A 17,817-nucleotide genomic window follows, 5' to 3' on the forward strand; every position below is an offset into this window, starting at 1 on the left:
TCGTTTGGGAGAAAATCCCCTACATTCAGGTACTTATAGACGCAAGCGAGAAAGGATGGGGAGCGACAGTGGGAGACCGTTGGTTTCAAGGTTCCTGGACCCCAACTATCCGCTCTCAGTCCTCCAATTTCAGGGAACTAGAAGCGGTCTGGAAAGCCCTGAAAACCGCAGAGATACTTCTGAGGGGTCAACACGTAAAGATTCTTTCAGACAACACGACGACGGTGGCGTACCTATCTCACCAGGGAGGCACGAGATCGGAGAAACTGATGTCTATTACAAAGAAGATCTTCAACTGGGCAGAATCCCACGTGAATTCCATCTCCGCAATCCACTTAAAAGGGATACTGAACGTGGAAGCGGACTATCTCAGTCGCCAGTCGATAGACCAGACAGAGTGGTCCTTGAATCCAGAAGTGTTCCAGCTACTGGCAGAAAGATGGGGCACTCCACAGGTGGATCTGTTCGCATCCAAAAGAAACGCAAAGGTACCGACGTTCTGTTCGTTAAACCCACGGGACAATCCCTGGGCGTTGGATGCGCTCACAATTCGTTGGGACTGGGATCTCAGTTATGCGTTCCCACCATTGCCTCTACTTCCCAGGATAATCCAGAAACTCTACCTAGAAGATACGACACTAATCCTGATAGCTCCCTATTGGCCGAAGAGGAGCTGGTTTCCTGCTCTAAGGAATCTATCAGTAGAGGACCCATGGCCTCTTCCTGCCAGGAGGGACCTGCTTCACCAAGGCCCAATACTACATCCAGACCCAAGCTTCCTCAAGTTGTCAGCTTGGATCCTGAGGTCCAGAAGTTGAGGTCACAGGGGCTCTCGGACCAAGTGATAACTACCCTTAAAGCGAGTAGGAAGAAGGTTACCTTCTCAATTTATCTAAAAATTTGGAAGAGATTCTGTACATGGATGGGGAACCCGGCCCCAAACTTAGAGCCGCCCAATTTCTTGAAGATCTTGGACTTCCTCCAGCAGGGACTTGAACTAGGTCTCAGACCCTCTACCCTAAAGGTACAGGTCTCGGCACTAGCCTGCTTCTTTGATCGAGATATAGCCAGTCATCACTGGATCAGGAGATTCATGAAAGCTGCCTCCCGTCTACGTCCCTCTCTAAAATCTAGGATCCCCAGCTGGGACCTTAACGTGGTACTCACTGGCTTAACTCTCGCTCCATTTGAACCCCTATTTGATTGTTCCATCAAACATCTGTCGTTTAAAACTGCTTTCTTGGTGGCCATCACGTCCGCAAGAAGGGTAGGCGAGATCCAAGCATTATCGATACAGGAACCCTATCTCCGTATCACCGATGATAGGATTATTCTTAAATTGGATCCGGGTTTCTTGCCTAAGGTAGTATCGGACTTCCACCGAAACCAGGAGATAGTCTTACCCTCCTTTTGCAATAATCCCTCTAACGATAGGGAATCTAACTTCCACTCTCTAGACGTAAGACGCTCTGTCTTACGGTATCTTGAAGTGTCAAAAGGTTTCCGTAGATCCAATAACCTGTTTGTCCTCTTCTCGGGGAAGAATAAGGGTCTAAAAGCCTCCAGATCCTCTCTAGCACGGTGGATAAAAGACTCCATTTCCATTTCTTACGAGTCCCAAGACCTGTCTTGCCCCTCAAATTTAAGAGCTCACTCTACCCGGGCTATGTCCTCCTCCCAGGCAGAACGGGCCGGAGCTTCCCTTGAAGACATTTGTAAAGCCGCTACGTGGTCTAACATCCACACCTTTACAAAACACTATAGGTTAGACCTATCTAGCTCAGACTTGTCTTTTGGACGAAAAGTCCTTCAGGCGGTCGTCCCCCCCTAAGCTATAATTTTTTATATCTCCTTGTAGCCGTCGTGGTGATGAAGTGGAAAGCCGGAATTAGACTTACCGGTAATTCAATTTCCACGAGATCACCACGACGGCACATATATTCCCTACCCTTCCTTTAGCCTTACCTGGGAGGTTATGAAGTAATACCCTCTTGGTTTATTATGTTTGTTCTCACCACCTTTTTTCTGTCTCTGTAATTTTGGACACACTGGTGCTGGTGGTGGGAGGGGGGGATTTAAACCCTCTCTCTGTTCCTGCCCCTACAGAGGTCAGGGGTCAATCTCCTTGTAGCCGTCGTGGTGATCTCGTGGAAATTGAATTACCGGTAAGTCTAATTCCGGCTTTTTCCCATTGTCCTATGAAAGCATCAGTAGAGATCTCAGAGAGAGAGGGCGGGCTTGGGTGGGATAATAGCCTGCAAGACTTTTCGCCCAAAGGAAAGGTCAGAGACGGGAGAAAGGTCCAGTCTATAGGCCTATTGAACGTTAGAGCAGAAGACCAGGTAGCCGCTTTGCAAATGTTGAGAATAGACGCATCTGCTCTATCTGCCCACGAAGTAGATATGCGCCGTCCACCCCATAGGTACTGGTTTCTGTAAGGAAACATAAGCTAGACAGATGGCTTAATCCACCTGGCTATGGAATTTTTGCTAGCAGCCTTTCCTTTATCAGGACCTAAATACTGGACAAACAAGGGCCCCTGACTTCCTTGAAGTCAAAGCCACGATTCCCCAAGTCTCGCGCATGCGCATTGTTTCGCTGAAACCCGGCTAACAGCGGCAGTAGGAGACGTAGGGGATCGCAGCCGCACTGCAGGCTGTCGCCCTCAGGCAAGAGCGACGGTTAGGGGGCGCGGTTAGCTTGACTTGAAGAAAGGAGGCCAGGACTATAGCGCTGATGGAGAATAAAACTGCTTTTTTTTTTAACTTGCGCAGCATCGGACAACAGGATGAAATATATGATTATTAACGGGCTGCGGGCTACTATGAGGTACTGCTGGCGGCATTTTTGAGGTGACAGGTTCCTTTTAAAATATATTTTCCATATAATAAAAAAATAAAGACATAAATGAAAAATATAAACATCATGGGTATCACCGCGACCAAAAACGCTCATACTATTAAAATATAAAAATATTTTTCCAATATGGTGAGTGACGTAATGGAAAAAAGGGTCAAAATGGACAATTTGCAATTTTTTTCTTTTCTTCTCTTACCCCAAAAAATGTTATATAAAATGTGATCAAAAAGTCACACACACTCCAAAATGGTATAAATATAAACTACAGATTGTCCAGCAAAAAAGAGCCACACACAGCTCAGTATATATAACTATAAAAAAGTTATGGGGGTCATAAAAAAAATAAAAAAAAAATAAAAAATACATCGTTGTAATCCTACTAACCCAGAGAATGAAGGGCACAGGTCAGTTTTGCCGCAAACGGAACGCTGTGGGAACAAAACCCATGAAACGTTTTTCTTTCCAATTCCACCCCATTTTGATTTTTTTTTTTTTTTTTTCCCTGCTTCCCACTACATTGTATGCCATAATAGATGGTGGCATTAGAAAGTACAACTTGTCCCACAAAAAATAAGCCCTCATACAGCTATGTGAGCGGAAAAATAATGGCTCAGGGAAGAAAAATGAAAACGCTGGGAAAAGCTTCTGGCGTATTGGGGTGGTGGGTGTCAGACCCCTGTTGATCTGATATTGATGACCTATCCTGAGTATAGGTCATCAATATTAGCCCGCAGATAGCCGATGGCTTTCCTTCTGAAGTAATATGCTGCATAGAACCAGACTTTTTATACCCATACGTGTTTTCTGTCTTGTTGATAGAATGAACCGGTACAGAAGTACGTACAGGAAGCCATATCCCGGGACCGTGCCACCCAGGTCCACCGACCCCACATCGGGAGCTTGCAGCGGATCCAGAAAGATTTGAGAGCCTGGAAAGATGCTGAACGTCAAGAGAGCCGATATCGCTTAGTCTCAAGCCTTCGGCCAAAATCTGGAGAGGGTGATAATAGCCAGCCTGCCAGCCCCGTGGAAGAACGCCAACATGTACCAGAGAAGGTGGAGGCTTCCGCAAAAGAAGATGTGGACTCCAGGACGGATGAGACAATCCAAGTCTTTGATATAGAGCAGGAGGAAGCAGAGAAGGAAGCTGTTGATGTAAAGGTTTGTATGTTAGCTACAAAGATGCTTTTATGCTCCTCAGTGAAAGTTAAAGGGGTCCTCTGGGTAACAGATTTTGATGATGATCTGTCTTCAGGATAGCTCATCAGATTGTGGGGGCCCAACACCCGGCACTGCCATTGATCAGCTGTTTGGGACAACCGCAGTGTCACAAACTGTACAGTGTACTTCATACACATTGTAGATTTGGGTGCTGGCATACTTAAAGGGGTTCTCTGAAATATTTTTACTAATTACCTATTCTCTGGATAGGTGATCAGTATCTGATCTGTGGGGGTCCAACACCCAGGACCCCGATGATCAACTGCTTGAGAAGGCACCAGTGTTCACAGTAGCCCAACCCGTTTTCTCACAGCTTTCCGTAGGCCATGTGACTGCAATACGAAACACAGCCGCTATGACATGGACAGTGCTGTGCTTACTACTGTGAGCACCAGTGCCTTCTCAAACAACTGATTAGCGGGGGTCCCTAGTATTGGACCCCCACCGATCAGATATTGATGACCTATCTAGAAGTTGGGTCATAAGTAAAAATATCTTGGAAAGCCCTTATAAATTGGAGCTTAGCTGCAGTACCCCCGATGACCACTATACGGTGTTCAGCACTGCCTGATCCAGCTTCATAAATGGTATAGATTCTGCCCAAAACAGCTGATTGGTGGGGGTGCCGGGTGTCCGACTCCCACAATGTGATATTGATGACCTATCCTCAGGATAGGTTCTGGAAAACCCCTCTAATAATATACGTTATATTTCAAATGGTTGTACATCACAGTTGTAGAAGAAGACATCGCGCACATAGCCGTCCATCAATCTATTGCTGCTAAGCAAAATGTATAATAATGAACATGAGGTTCTTCATACATATAAGCAAAAAACAATGTGAACTAAGTATGCTGACATGGAGAGCGGCACCCAGGGATCTCACTGCACTTACTATTATCCCCGGGCGCCGCTCCGTTCTCCCGTTATGCCCTCCGGTACCTTCGCTCTGTAAGTTATAGTAGGCGGTGTCTGCCCTTGTCCTGCGGGCGTCTCCTTCTCCTAGGCTGCAGCGCTGGCCAATCGCAGCACACAGCTCACAGCCTGGGAGTTTTTTTCCGGAGGGCATAGCGGGAGAACGGAGCAGTGCCCGGGGATAATAGTAAGTGCAGTGAGATCCCCGGGCGCCGCTCTACATGTCAGCATACTTAGTTCACATTGTTTTTCCAGGTGAAAGGTCCTCTTTAACAGTGATTGCCGCAGTACCCCGCTCCCCCTTCAATAGTGGCTTCTATTGAGTGATAAGGTTCATGTGACCAGGCTTCTATTGGCTAATGCATCTTTTTGGGAACATCCCAGGAACGGTATGTCCTAGAGAGCTCCCGGTGATGTCACTGGCACTAATGGGTGGTGGTATAGTGCTGCCCTAGGCTGTTTTATAGACCCCCAACTTGTGTCGGTGATGTCACCGGGATCACTGCTAGGGGGAAGTCTCCACCTAGAATAGTGAAGGAGTAAACAAAACAGACCTGCACAATGTATCAAACAAGAACTGCTCCGATGCTCCACTTACGCATGGTTAATGAGTGAGGATGAGATTATGTCCGGCTTCAGCTCTGAACCCTATGAACACTATGTGAAACTGGCTTTGGTAACTCTTCAGATGATACCAAATGTATAAAAAATTGTGGCATAGAGATCAACTTACAGAACTTTTTCTATAAAAGCTCAGCTGTGGCAGTAGACTTCCTTTCAAAAGGCTTGAGTGTGGAGCATCTGACCATGTCCACTAGATGGCCATATGTGTGAGGAGGGAGAACATTGGATCTTGTGTCTAGATTTTGCATGTTGCCGCTGATTCCTTCAAACATTAGTTTCTTTTTCTGGATATCACAAGTTTTGAAATGTGACATTTTTTTATATATATATTTTTTTTTTTTTCAGGCCTCTGACCCAGAATCCATAATGTGTAATTCTGTGAAGATGATTCGGGAACGACTGGCTGTGTCTCAGGAAGGGCAAGGCTCCGAGCACAGGGAGAACCCAGACGAGTTTGTGTATGACATTTACTATGCAGAGTCGTCTCCACAGAACTGGATCCAGGACATTCTCTCTGTTCAGCCATACCACTATGAGCAGGAGCTGGTAAGAAGTGAGCCTAAGATCAGCCGATCTGTGTTCACAAAAATGTTCCCCTAAAGACAAAGATTTCTATGTGGAAAAACTGGGCGTTGCTATGACTGCTTCCTCCTCGATTGCCTTCCAGCAACAGATCTGTCCGTTAAGTGGTACATGTCTCGCTCCAAGTAGATATGCCTGTGAGGCTACTTTCACACTTGCATTTACATTTTCCGGTATTGAGATCCGGGAGAAGATCTCAATACCGGAGAAAAATGCTTCAGTTTTTTCCCCATTCATTGTCAATGGGGATAAAACTGAACAGGATGGAGTGCTCCAAAATGCATTCCGTTCCGTTTGGTTGCGTTCCCATACCGGAGAGCTGCGGTTTTCTTTCAGTCATGGGATGTGGAGGAAACTGGATCCGGCATGACCAACAAAGCAAGTCAATGGGGGCGGATTTGTTTTCTCTGGACACAATAGAAAACTGATCCGTCCCCCGTTGACTTTCAGTGGAGTTCATGATGGATCCGTCTTGACTATGTTAAGGATGATGCAACCGGATCCGTTCATAGCGGATGCAGAAGGTTATCAGTGACTGAAGTGTTTTTGCTGATCCCTGCCAGATCAGGGAAAAACGCAAGTGTGAAAGTAGCCTTAGACAGTGGGTATGGAACCACTGTGGTAACCAAACAGATTTGACTTAGGGGCTACGCCTAAGGGTGTTTTCCTGGCAGTCCCCTGATTTTCACACTTTAAGGCTACATGCACACGAACGTTGTTTGTTTCAGTGCGTGTTCCATGTTTTTGTTTATTTTAAAAATTTTTGCAGAAAGGATGCAGGACCCGTTCATTTGATATGGGTTTGCAAAAAATGCGGATAGCACACCGTGTGCTGTCCGCATTAGTATGTCCGTTCTGTAGCCCCGCAAAAAAAAATAGAACATGTCCTATTCTTGTCCGTTTTAGGCACTGTTGCAATGATCCGAAAAAATAAAAAAACAGATGGCATACGGATGTCGTCCGTTTTTTTATTTTTTATAGCAGACCGCAAAACACATATGGTCGTGTGCATGTAACCTAAAGGGGTTATCCAGGAAATGATAATGTTAACCTATCGCAGTGTTTCCCAACCAGTGTGCCTCCAGCTGTTGCAAAACTACAACTCCCAGCATGCCCGGACAGCATTTGGCTGTGCGGGCATGCTGGGAGTTGTAGTTTTGTAATAGCTGGAGGCACACTAGTTGGGAAACACTGACCTATCCTCTGGTGAGCGCCGCGGACTCCAGCAGCTAACCAAGCACAGCACCATTTTCAGTATAGCGGCTGTGATTGGTATTGCAGCTTAGGCCCATTTACTGCAATAGGGCTGAGCTGCAAATGGACCATTTGACCGATGTACAGAGATATCACATGGTCTAGGAAGAGGCCGCAGCGCTAACAGAGAACCCAAGCCCTTCTAAACAGCTGATCGGCAGGGGGTCCCGGGTAGGGTTGCATTGGGTATTGAAGTATCGGAGAAGGAGAGAGTCCCTCCCTCCCCACTGTGCCGCCGCTGCCACCAATGAGAAGAGAGTGGAGGAGGGGAGGGACTGTGGCCACTGCGCCACCAATGAAGATATTTAACCTGTTAATATGTGTAGGATGTGGGGGCCGGTATTACATCCCTGGCACCTGCCCTCTATGACAGGGCACTGCGATCCGTGGCAATTAACCCCTCAGGTGCAGCATTTAGTCACCTTGTCGTCCCCCCCCCCCCCCCCCCAAAAAAAATAGGATAGGACTGTTCTATTTTGGGCCGGACATTCCATAAAATGTGGAATGCACGCAGATTTTTTGGGGGTTTTATTTTTTTCACGTGGTATCGAGTATCGTAATACCTTTTTTATGTTATCGAAAATCAAATCAAAATTTTGCTATCGTGAAAACCCTAGTCCCGGGTGTCGAACCCCTGCTGATCTAATATTGATATCCTATCCTGAGGACTTCTGGACTTAACTGCAGGGAAACCTTGGTTGACAGCTGACCTACAGAGTTGAAAAGACATTAGTGAAGAGCACAGAAGGATCAGGCATAAGCATAGTCAGGGACCCGTCAAGGGTCGGAAAGGTACGAGCAATCCAATAAACAGTCCAAGGTCAGGACGGGCAGCTCAGGGTCGGTACAGTGATCAGGCCATGGTCAGGTCAGGCGGGGAGGTGTCTGGAAACCAGGCAGAAGTAGAGACACGACAAATGTAAAACAGTTCACCTTTACAGGACACTATAGAGAACTAGAACTAAGGTGACCATCCATTAGCTGGTTTGAATTGGGGTACACACGCTAAATTTGGCCTATTTTTGGCTGACAGACTTTATAGTTGTACAAAGACGCCAAATGCAAGTCTATCTGCTCCTGTGTCTTCCAAATGAGTCACAACTTCTGTGACCTCATTTTGTTTTTGCCCACTTTCTACTTGTGCAGATGGCTGATGAGGATGAGCCGCATGAAGTCTATGAAGATGAGGATGATGAGAATGAAGAAAGCAACTGGAGGAATGATTATCCTGATGAAGAGGAGGATGAGGAGTGCAGTAATCGGGAGGAGAGATATATGGGTAAGTACCATGTGTTTGGGTGCTTTCACACATAATGTTTCTAGGAAGAATAATTCTTTATTTTTAATTTAGAAAAATAGCAGTGCTTGGTGTCTTTTCCTGTTATTGTTTTTATGTTTAAAAAAATGTTGCGGCCAAATCTATGCTGAAAACCAATAGTGAAAATAATTTCTGATTGTGCCGTTTTTCTTCATTTTTGTCACATTTTCTAGGCCTGAGGCTTTATTTAAAATGCAGCATGCTCTGGGTATGGCTTTTTTATTTTTTATTTTATGTTTTTTTTTTTTTTTTTTTTTTAGTTAGTCTGTTCTCAGACTTCTGTATAGGACTTGAAAAACACCTAAACCAATGCATGAAAGTACTAAAAAAAAATAAAAACGAGTCTCAAGGTGGTTTTTACAACCCATTAAAAATGCCTCTAAAATTATGGGACAGATATATTAAAGGGGGTCTGTCAGGAGTTCTGCCCGTGCCTCTAGTCCACAAAGCTGTTCTACGGATTGGAATGTAAAGGCTTCTTTCACACACAGGGCCCACATTTATTAATTAGTTCACAATTACAATTTTATGTAAAGTTTGTACAGAAATGTGCAAAAAGTTGCAAGTTTCCCAGCCCCTACCTTATTTCTGCAGGAGTTTAGCATGGCCAAAACTGCTGACAGACCCTGCATTTAAGACTGAAGGGATTTGCAACAAATGTAATAGGATGGCACATGCCTCTTCATACGTTTGCACATTTTGGACTGTCCAGAAGTCTGAAAATGAAAAGTATTGCCTGCTATGTAGACTTTTGCCTCATTTTCTGAGTAGGGCTACACGGCGACACTGGTCGCGGCCAGGATCGCTGAGCGATGGTGGTCCCATAGAAATAAATGGGGTCGTAGTTGCAAGAAACCCAACACGGCTGGATTTCTTGTACCTGCCGAGGCCATACCATTCATTTCTATGGTATCACCGCTGCGCAGCAATCCTGGCCCAGACAGGTATTGCGCAACCAGTGTCACCATGTAGTCCTAGCCTAAATCTAATGCTTTCAGACCACCCCTCTTTTGTTAACTGCAAGCACAGCATAATTTTTTTTTAAATGTTTCCCGAATTTGCACATTTTTGCACAAAGTTTACACTTTATGGATCAGTTACACAGCAGTGCCACAGTAGGAGTATATATTAGGCTGTTACAGCAGCGGATGTTCTCTTTTTGTTCACACGGTTAGGGGGCATTCACATGAGCAGAAGAGCTTTGCGGTCTGCTTCTGCATCTGTGCCGCAAAAGACAGGACGTGTCCTATACTTCACTGCAACATGTGGACCACTGACCCATTGATGTCAATGGGTCCGACCATGGTACTATGTGCACACGGCCAATATCTGCATTTTGGGATCGTATGTATGCACCCTTAAAGAGGACCTTTCATGGGAATTTTCTAGTTTAATTAAATAACTTTCCTTGCGGGGTACGCCCTCGCTGATGCTGACACCCTGGTTGTTTTTTTCAAATATCTCTCCTACGCCCAGATATGCCCTTCTGCAGTTTTCGCTCTCAGTATGTTAATCCTGAGCATCGGTACAGGGAGGAGGAGACGGCAGGGTTTCTCAATGGGCGTCTCCTTCTCCCTGGCTGTAGCGCTGTCCAATCACAGCGGAGAGCGTCACAGCCAGGGAGAAGGTGAGCTGTTATGTTCCTCTGAACAGAAATACAGAAAACACAAAGCCTTCTTTTTTTTTTTTTTTATACAGTTTTTCACCTCTGCAGTCTCCCTCATCAGTGATTGCTAGCCCGAACCTATATGGAGATATGGTACAATGGACATATTTGCACCTGTTCATTGTATTGTGTGAATTAGGCCTTAGCTGCTGAAGCATGTCTACATCTTTCTTTCTCACTACAGCTCGTTCCTCCTCTCTCCATAGACTTCTGTGGCAGCTGTAATCTGATCCCTCAGCGAGTTGATAGCCAGTCTCAATCTCCCAAGGCAGATTTAGCAGAGAATTCAGAGTGAATTTTAGTTTAGGGAGAGAAAGGAAATTGCTTGATAACTGAAGAGAGGGGCATTTTACTTTTGATAAGATATATTACAAGATTTCTTATATTCACCTGTATTATTGAGTTTTGCGAAGTTTTGTAAAAAGTTAGGGACAATTTGACACTGAAAAGGTGTCTTCTTCAAATAAGGCTCAAATGGAAGATGGCATGGTGGCTCTGTGGTTAGTACTGTTGCGTAAGTTTCTTGCAGGAACTCCAGAATTATTCTACTAATACTACTGGTACTATTTCCTATACTAGTGCTACTACTCATTTAAGTACTTGTACCTACTAAGACTACTTAAATATTATCTATATCCTTGAAGAATCAGTTCTTGGAGAAAGCATTGTAAGGGCTTGTTCATATCAGTGTTGTTTTCCATATTTCTGTTCCACCAGAAGAACACCAAAATAAAAAAAAAGTCTAGTGTTTAAGGATGGCGTCTTCTCAGAAGCTGAGCGTGCGCCATATCCGCCAGGTAGACACCAGGAGGCATCGTCTGTGAACGGTGATAACGCCGATCATGGACTTTTAACCTCTCAAATGCCGAGGTCAGTTGTGACCATGGCATCTGAGCGTTGAAGTCCCAGGTGCACTGTGCTCTCGTTGCCTGAACGGCTCCTCTTCGCTAAAATTCAGGGAGCCGTTCAGTTGCTTTAATAGCTTCAGGCCCTATGAAGGCTACAAGGCTTGTCATAGCTAATAAGTTCCTATCATAGAAACATAGCAAATCTACCATAAGATGCAGTATTAAATCATTGAAGTCTATGGGAAAAGCATCCCCCAGGGCAGGCATGGCCAACCTGCAGCTCTCCAGCTGTTGCAAAACTACAACTCCCAGCATGCAAAGACTGCCTACAGCAGGGCATGGTGGGAATTGTAGTTTTACAACAGCTGGAGAGCCGCAGGTTCTAGAAAAGTAAAAAAAAAGTCAAAAAATGTTTTTAAAAAATAGATAAAAATTATTACATAATCTCTCATCCACATTTCTTCATATTAAAAAGAAATAAACAATAAAAAAAATATAATTATCAGCATTGCCACATCCCAGAATACCCCTACTATTAAAATAGAAACGTATTTATCCCGTACGGTGAACACCATTGAATAGAAAGTGATCAAAAAGTCATCACACTCCAATTGGTATTAATAAAACTGATTGCCCTGCAAAATATGAGCCCTCACACAGTTCCATAGACATAACTCTAAAAATGGCTATGTGAACGAAAAAAAAAAAAGTCAATGCTCTGGGAAGGCAGGGAGTAAAAAATGAAAATGATGGTTATTTTGAGCATCAGTTGAACAGCAAGAGAAATCCAGAGCACACAGCGCTGATGTGAACGAGTCCTCAGTCACATCATGTCTTACCATTCTGGTTCAGGCCAGCAAGGAGCAGTACGTGATGCAAAGTGTCTCCTTTCCACCGCATTCCTCTGGCATTAGGTCAGTGTATATATAATGCAGTTATTAACAAGTCATTAGTGCGCACTGGGTGTGGGACAATTCTAGGAAATCAAGATCTATTGTGCTCATGTTTGGACACAGGGCTCTCGTCTCTCCTGCATGTCTTCCATCTACACCCTTAGCGGGATTAGCATAAGACATTGGAGGTTACGGGAGGTGTGCGGGGGATAAACAGAAGGGACAGCACCCCTGATTTATACTGATCCTGATCATAGACCCACAACATGAGGCTTAGTCCATGACAAAATCTAAAACTGAAATGCTTTTTCTCCCTTTCTCATAGCAGTAATAATAAGGCTCCATTCACACATCCGCAATTCATTTCTATAGGGCCGCACTTCCGGGTCCGCATTTCCGTTCCCTAAAAAAATTAGAACATGCCCTATTCTTTTCCGCAATTGCAGAGAAGAATAGGCATATCCTATTAGTGCCGGTGATGTGCGGGCCGCAAAATGCAGAACGCACATTGCCGGTGTCCGTGTTTTGTGGATCCGCAAAACACGCACAGATGTGTGAATGGACCCTAATACGTCTAACAATAATATAATAGTAGTAATAGAAATCCAGATGTGGATGTAATGATGTTCAGCTCTTATTTTATTTTTACCTATATGACATGACCCTAATTATCTGGGTATACCTATAGGACCTAGAGAAGACCCGATCTTCCCCTATGCTCCTGACATGGGCCTGTATCTTCCTAAGGGCTCATGCACACGACCGTTGTTGTTTTGCAGTCTTTTTCATGGAGCCGTTCCGTATCTGAGTTTTTTTTTTTTTTCCTCTCTGATTTAAGTCCTCTTCCTTTCCGTTATTGTGCAAAACATATCCGTATGGTTTCCATATTTGATCCATTTTTTGCGGATCGGAAACGGTAACTTATTAATCACCGAACACGAGCAATATGGGCTGGGCATAGCATTTCTGCAGTATGGATACACAAAATACAGATGTTTTTCGCGTGCATTCCGTATTTTTTTGCAGACCAATTGACTTGAATGGGGCCTCGGACAGTGATTTGGGGACAATATTAAGACATGCACTACTTTTTTGTGGAACAGAAATACGGAAACTGAATGCACATGGAGTACCTTCTGTTGTTTTTGCGGACCCATTGAAGTGAATGGTTCCACATACGGTCCACAAAAAAAAAAAAAAAAAAAAAAAAAACCGAAGCAAAAAGAAAATGTGTGCATGAGCCCTAAGCCTCACACAAATACCCAGCACTTGAGTTTCCTGGCTTCTTTATATTCAGGAACATACAGAAAAACTCGCCCTGAGGCCTCATGCACACAACTGTGTCCGTTTTGTGGTCCACAAACCTGCAAAATACAGTTGCAGTCTGTGTGCTATTGACTTCAGTGGGTCCGTGGGCCGTATCTTTTTTTCAGAATGGACATACGAATACAGAAAGCACACAGACTTTTCTCGCCCAATTCCTTGGGGGACACAGGAACTCTTGGGTATAGCTTATCTCCATAGGAGGCGTGACACTAAGTAAAAGACTGTTAAGCCCCTCCTCCAGCAGCTATACCCTCAGCCTGGAGAGAGAGACTTCCAGTTTTTTGCTTAGTGTCAAGGAGGCAAGACACTCTCTGCACTGCAGAGCTGTCTTTGCAAAGATTTTTTTATTTTTATTTTTATTTTTCATTTGTTTTTTCCCACAGGGACAACAGAGTCGCAGTAGACCTCTCTGTTTTCCCGGGGTTGAGCTGCGCCAGGGCCGGTTATCCGCCCTGCTGCCTCCCCCACAGAAGAAAAGGAGGACCAGGGCAGCCCATGCTCCCCTGCATCCCGCCAGCACAGGGTCGCCCACCTGCAAGTCCCTCTCCAGCTGCTGCCACTTCTGTGTCAGTGGCTGAAGGGGGCGTCCCAGCTGGATGGACTAGAGGGTGAAGTCGCCGAATGGTGAGGTGGCTGTACAGCCGTTCCGCTCCCCTCCCCTCCCCTCCTTTCTCCTCTTCCTCCGCTCCCTCCTACTCCCCTCCGTTCTCGCTCCTGTCCCCGTTAGCTGGCTCCTACCGTTTGCGGGCCTCCGTTGCTCCGATTCAGGGGCGGGCCTATCGACCTGTCGGCGCTCTCTGGGCAGGCTGAGCGGCGTCTATGGGGGAGGGTTACTACAGGGGCGGCGACGCGGATCCTCTCCTTCGGCTCCTGTCTTCAGAGACCTATTGCAGGGTCCGGAGGGCTATATCATCGGGGTTCGGCGGCGGGCGGCATTTTGTTCGCGCGCGCGAAATGTCTCGGCGGGGGGCGGAGTTTTCATGCGCTTACATGTGCTTCTGGATTCAGTTAAGGGGCGGACGTCTTTTCTCCCGCTCCTCACCAGCCCCGCCTCTTCTCGTGCCTGCTTGCTGCTGTGTGCAGGACGGATCTTGCTGCTGTTCGTCTGCTGTGCCGCGGTCGTCTGCTCCCACTGTGACCTGGTAGGACTGTTGACCCTCTCCAACACTGCAGCCCTCTGGCCTGGACATATTGTTTCCAACCAACATGTCTGACCCCTTAGTGCCTGTGGGACCTTGGTATCATACCTGCACCGCGTGTAAGGCGCCCCTTCCTCAAGGGCAGTCTGACCCACATTGCTCGGCTTGCAAAGACCCATTGCAGGGTCCGCCATCTGTTGTGTCACCCCCTGGCCTCTTGGATCCCCCTGACTGGGCTAGATCCCTGTCCCAGGCTGTGGTTAGTCTCACTAGCGTTGTGGGCCGACTTGCAGAGGCGTTGCCATTACCGCAGCCGGATGATTCCCCTGCTGGGCCCTCCGGGTCCGCTGTTTTAGCCGACCCGGCTGAGTCCCTCTCTGCAGGAGATTCCTCCAGAGCCCATCAACCCCAGAAGCGGCCGAGGGTGGATCACCGGTCATCCTCAGATGCTTCGGTATCCCCCCCAAGGGTGCGTTCTCAGTCGGGTCCTTCCTCCTTACAGGATTTGCCCTCTGAAGGGGAGCTAGTCGATTCCGATTGGGATATGGACTCGGCACTGCCTTCAAAACTGGCCTCTGCCATGGGCCATCTTATTAGCAATATCCGTGATACTTTTAAGATTCACGATGATCCCCCCCTGATCCTGAAAAGACCAGTGTTTCCTTTTTTCGCCAAAACAGGTCTGCAGTTTTTCCCCTCCATGCTGACTTTTCGTCAGTGGTTTCTAAGGCCTGGGCCCGTCCTGATGCACGGTTTACCCCGCCAAAAAAGTTGGATGTCTGTTATCCGTTCCCGGCGGATTGCATTTCTAACTGGGCGTCACCCCCTAAGGTCGACCCCCCCTGTGGCCCGTCTGTCCAAGAGCACGGCTATTCCCGTTGCGGATGGTTCTTCCTTACAATCTACTGAGGATCGCCGTATAGAGGCCCTTACAAAGGGTATCTTTGCGGCCTCCGGTTCCGCTCTTAGGCCAATTTTTGCCTCCGCTTGGGCTGGAAAAGCGGTTTCAGAGTGGGCGTCTCAGCTGGATCTGGAGCTTGAATCCGACGTCCCTATTCAAGACCTCCGTGCTCTGGCTCAACTTATCGTTCAGGCCGGTAAATTTGTCTGTGAAGCATCCCTGGATGCCGGGGCTCTCATCGCCCGTTCGTCTGCCCTGGCCGTTTCGGCTAGAAGGGAGCTTTGGTTAAAGGTTTGGTCGGCGGACGCCGCGTCAAAGCGGTCTCTTACTAGCCTTCCCTTCACTGGTTCTCGTTTGTTCGGGACTCGCTTGGATGAAATCATCTCTGAAGCCACAGGGGGGAAGAGTACTCATCTTCCCCAATCTAAGGCTAGAAGCGCCACTCGTGGTCGTCCCACCTTCTCCCGCTTCAGGTCTTCTCGTAGGGCTTCCGCTCCTCGCACCGCTTCAGGTCCATCCGCTAATCCTGTCCAGGACAGGCGTAAAAAACCCTTTTTTCGGACCCAGCCCTCCTGGCGCAAGTCACAACCTGCTCGCGCTCCCGCGACCAAGCAGGCCCCCGCCTGAAGGTGCGCCCCCACCCACCCGGGTGGGGGGACGTCTCCTCCTGTTCAGGGACTTCTGGCAGGCGCACGTCTCCGACGCCTGGGCCCTCGAGGTTGTGTCTTCCGGGTACAAACTCGAGTTTGCGTCCCTTCCCCCAGTTCGGTTCTTTCGTTCCCGGGTTCCCCAGGATCCCCGAAGGGCGGCCGATTTTCTTTGCTGCCGTTCACACCCTTCTGGACAAAGGAGTCATCGCCCCGGTTCCTATGGGAGACAGGTTCAAGGGGTTCTATTCGAACCTTTTTGTGGTCCCCAAGAAAGAAGGTTCGGTGCGTCCCATTCTGGATCTAAAACGGCTGAACCGCTTCCTTCGTCTTCAGCGATTCCGGATGGAGTCTCTCAGGTCGGTGGTGGCTTCTCTGGAACAGGGGGAGTTCCTGGCCTCCATCGACATCCAGGACGCCTACCTTCATATTCCAATCGCGCGTTGTCATCAGTGCTTTCTGCGCTTTGCAGTGGGGTCCGACCACTACCAGTTCGTGGCCCTTCCCTTCGGGCTGGCGACGGCCCCTCGTGTTTTCACGAAGGTCCTTGCCCCTGTCCTCGCCTTACTTCGTTCCAGGGGAGTTTTTCTACTTCCGTATCTGGACGATCTCCTAATCAAGGCGCCTTCTCTGTCACAGACTTCCGCCAGTGTGGATCTCTCGCTGCAAACCTTGCGCCGGTTCGGTTGGATTATCAACCTACCCAAATCCTCTCTTGTTCCTTCCCGGCAATTGGTCTTTCTGGGGATGCTGCTGGATACGGATTCAGCGGTGGTTCGGCTTCCGTTGGAAAAGCGCCAGCTCCTTCATCGGTCGTTCAGAGCCTTCTGTCCCACCGCCGTCCTTCCTTCCGGTTCAGCATGCGGGTCCTGGGACAGATGGTGTCCTGCTTCGAGGCGATTCCTTACGCACAGTACCACTCCCGCACCTTTCAGACGGCCATTCTGTCCGCCTGGGACAAGTCCCAGGAGAGTCTGGATCGGCATTTTCCCCTTTCCCCCCAGGTTCGTTCCTCTCTCCTCTGGTGGCTGCGGACCCCTCTCCAGGGGAAGTCCTTCCTGCCAATAACTTGGTTGGTGATTACCACCGATGCCAGTCTGCGGGGTTGGGGGGGAGTGTTTCCTCCTCGGTCCGTCCAGGGCACTTGGTCTCCATCGGAGTCCAGACTGCCGATCAACGTTCTGGAGCTGAGGGCCATCCTCCTCTCGCTCCGGCACTGGACTTCGTTGCTTCAGGGTCGCCCAGTTTGGGTCCAATCGGACAATGCCATAGCTGTGGCGTACATAAATCACCAGGGGGGCACTCGCAGCGCGGCGGCGATGAGGGAGGTGTCTCTAATCCTTCGCTGGGCGGAGGTTCATGTTCCTGCCCTTTCGGCCATTTACATCCCGGGGGTGGACAATTGGGCGGCGGATTTCCTCAGCCGGACGACGATCGACCCGGGGGAGTGGTCTCTGCACCCCGACGTCTTCGAGTCTCTTTGTCTCCGTTGGGGTCGTCCGGACGTGGATCTCATGGCCTCCAGATTCAACCACAAACTTCCCACCTACGTGGCCAGGGCCAAGGATCCGGACGCTTACGGCGCAGACGCGCTCGTCCTCCCCTGGACGGAGTTTTCGCTCCT

The 17,817-nt window shown here is 47.8% G+C and overlaps 1 protein-coding gene across 1 annotated transcript in view; it reads left to right on the plus strand.

Annotated features, from left to right (window-relative positions):
• SLC7A6OS (solute carrier family 7 member 6 opposite strand) overlaps positions 1-17,817 on the plus strand; it is a 30,150-nt gene that overhangs the window by 4,277 nt on the left and 8,056 nt on the right. The window contains exons 2-4 of the mRNA XM_044270840.1: positions 3,679-4,020; positions 5,965-6,165; positions 8,602-8,734. Of these exons, the coding sequence (XP_044126775.1) occupies positions 3,679-4,020; positions 5,965-6,165; positions 8,602-8,734 (676 nt within the window). The remainder of the gene's footprint in view (positions 1-3,678; positions 4,021-5,964; positions 6,166-8,601; positions 8,735-17,817) is intronic.

This window comes from Bufo gargarizans, chromosome 10 (assembly GCF_014858855.1).
Source record: "Bufo gargarizans isolate SCDJY-AF-19 chromosome 10, ASM1485885v1, whole genome shotgun sequence".
NCBI lineage: Eukaryota > Metazoa > Chordata > Amphibia > Anura > Bufonidae > Bufo > Bufo gargarizans.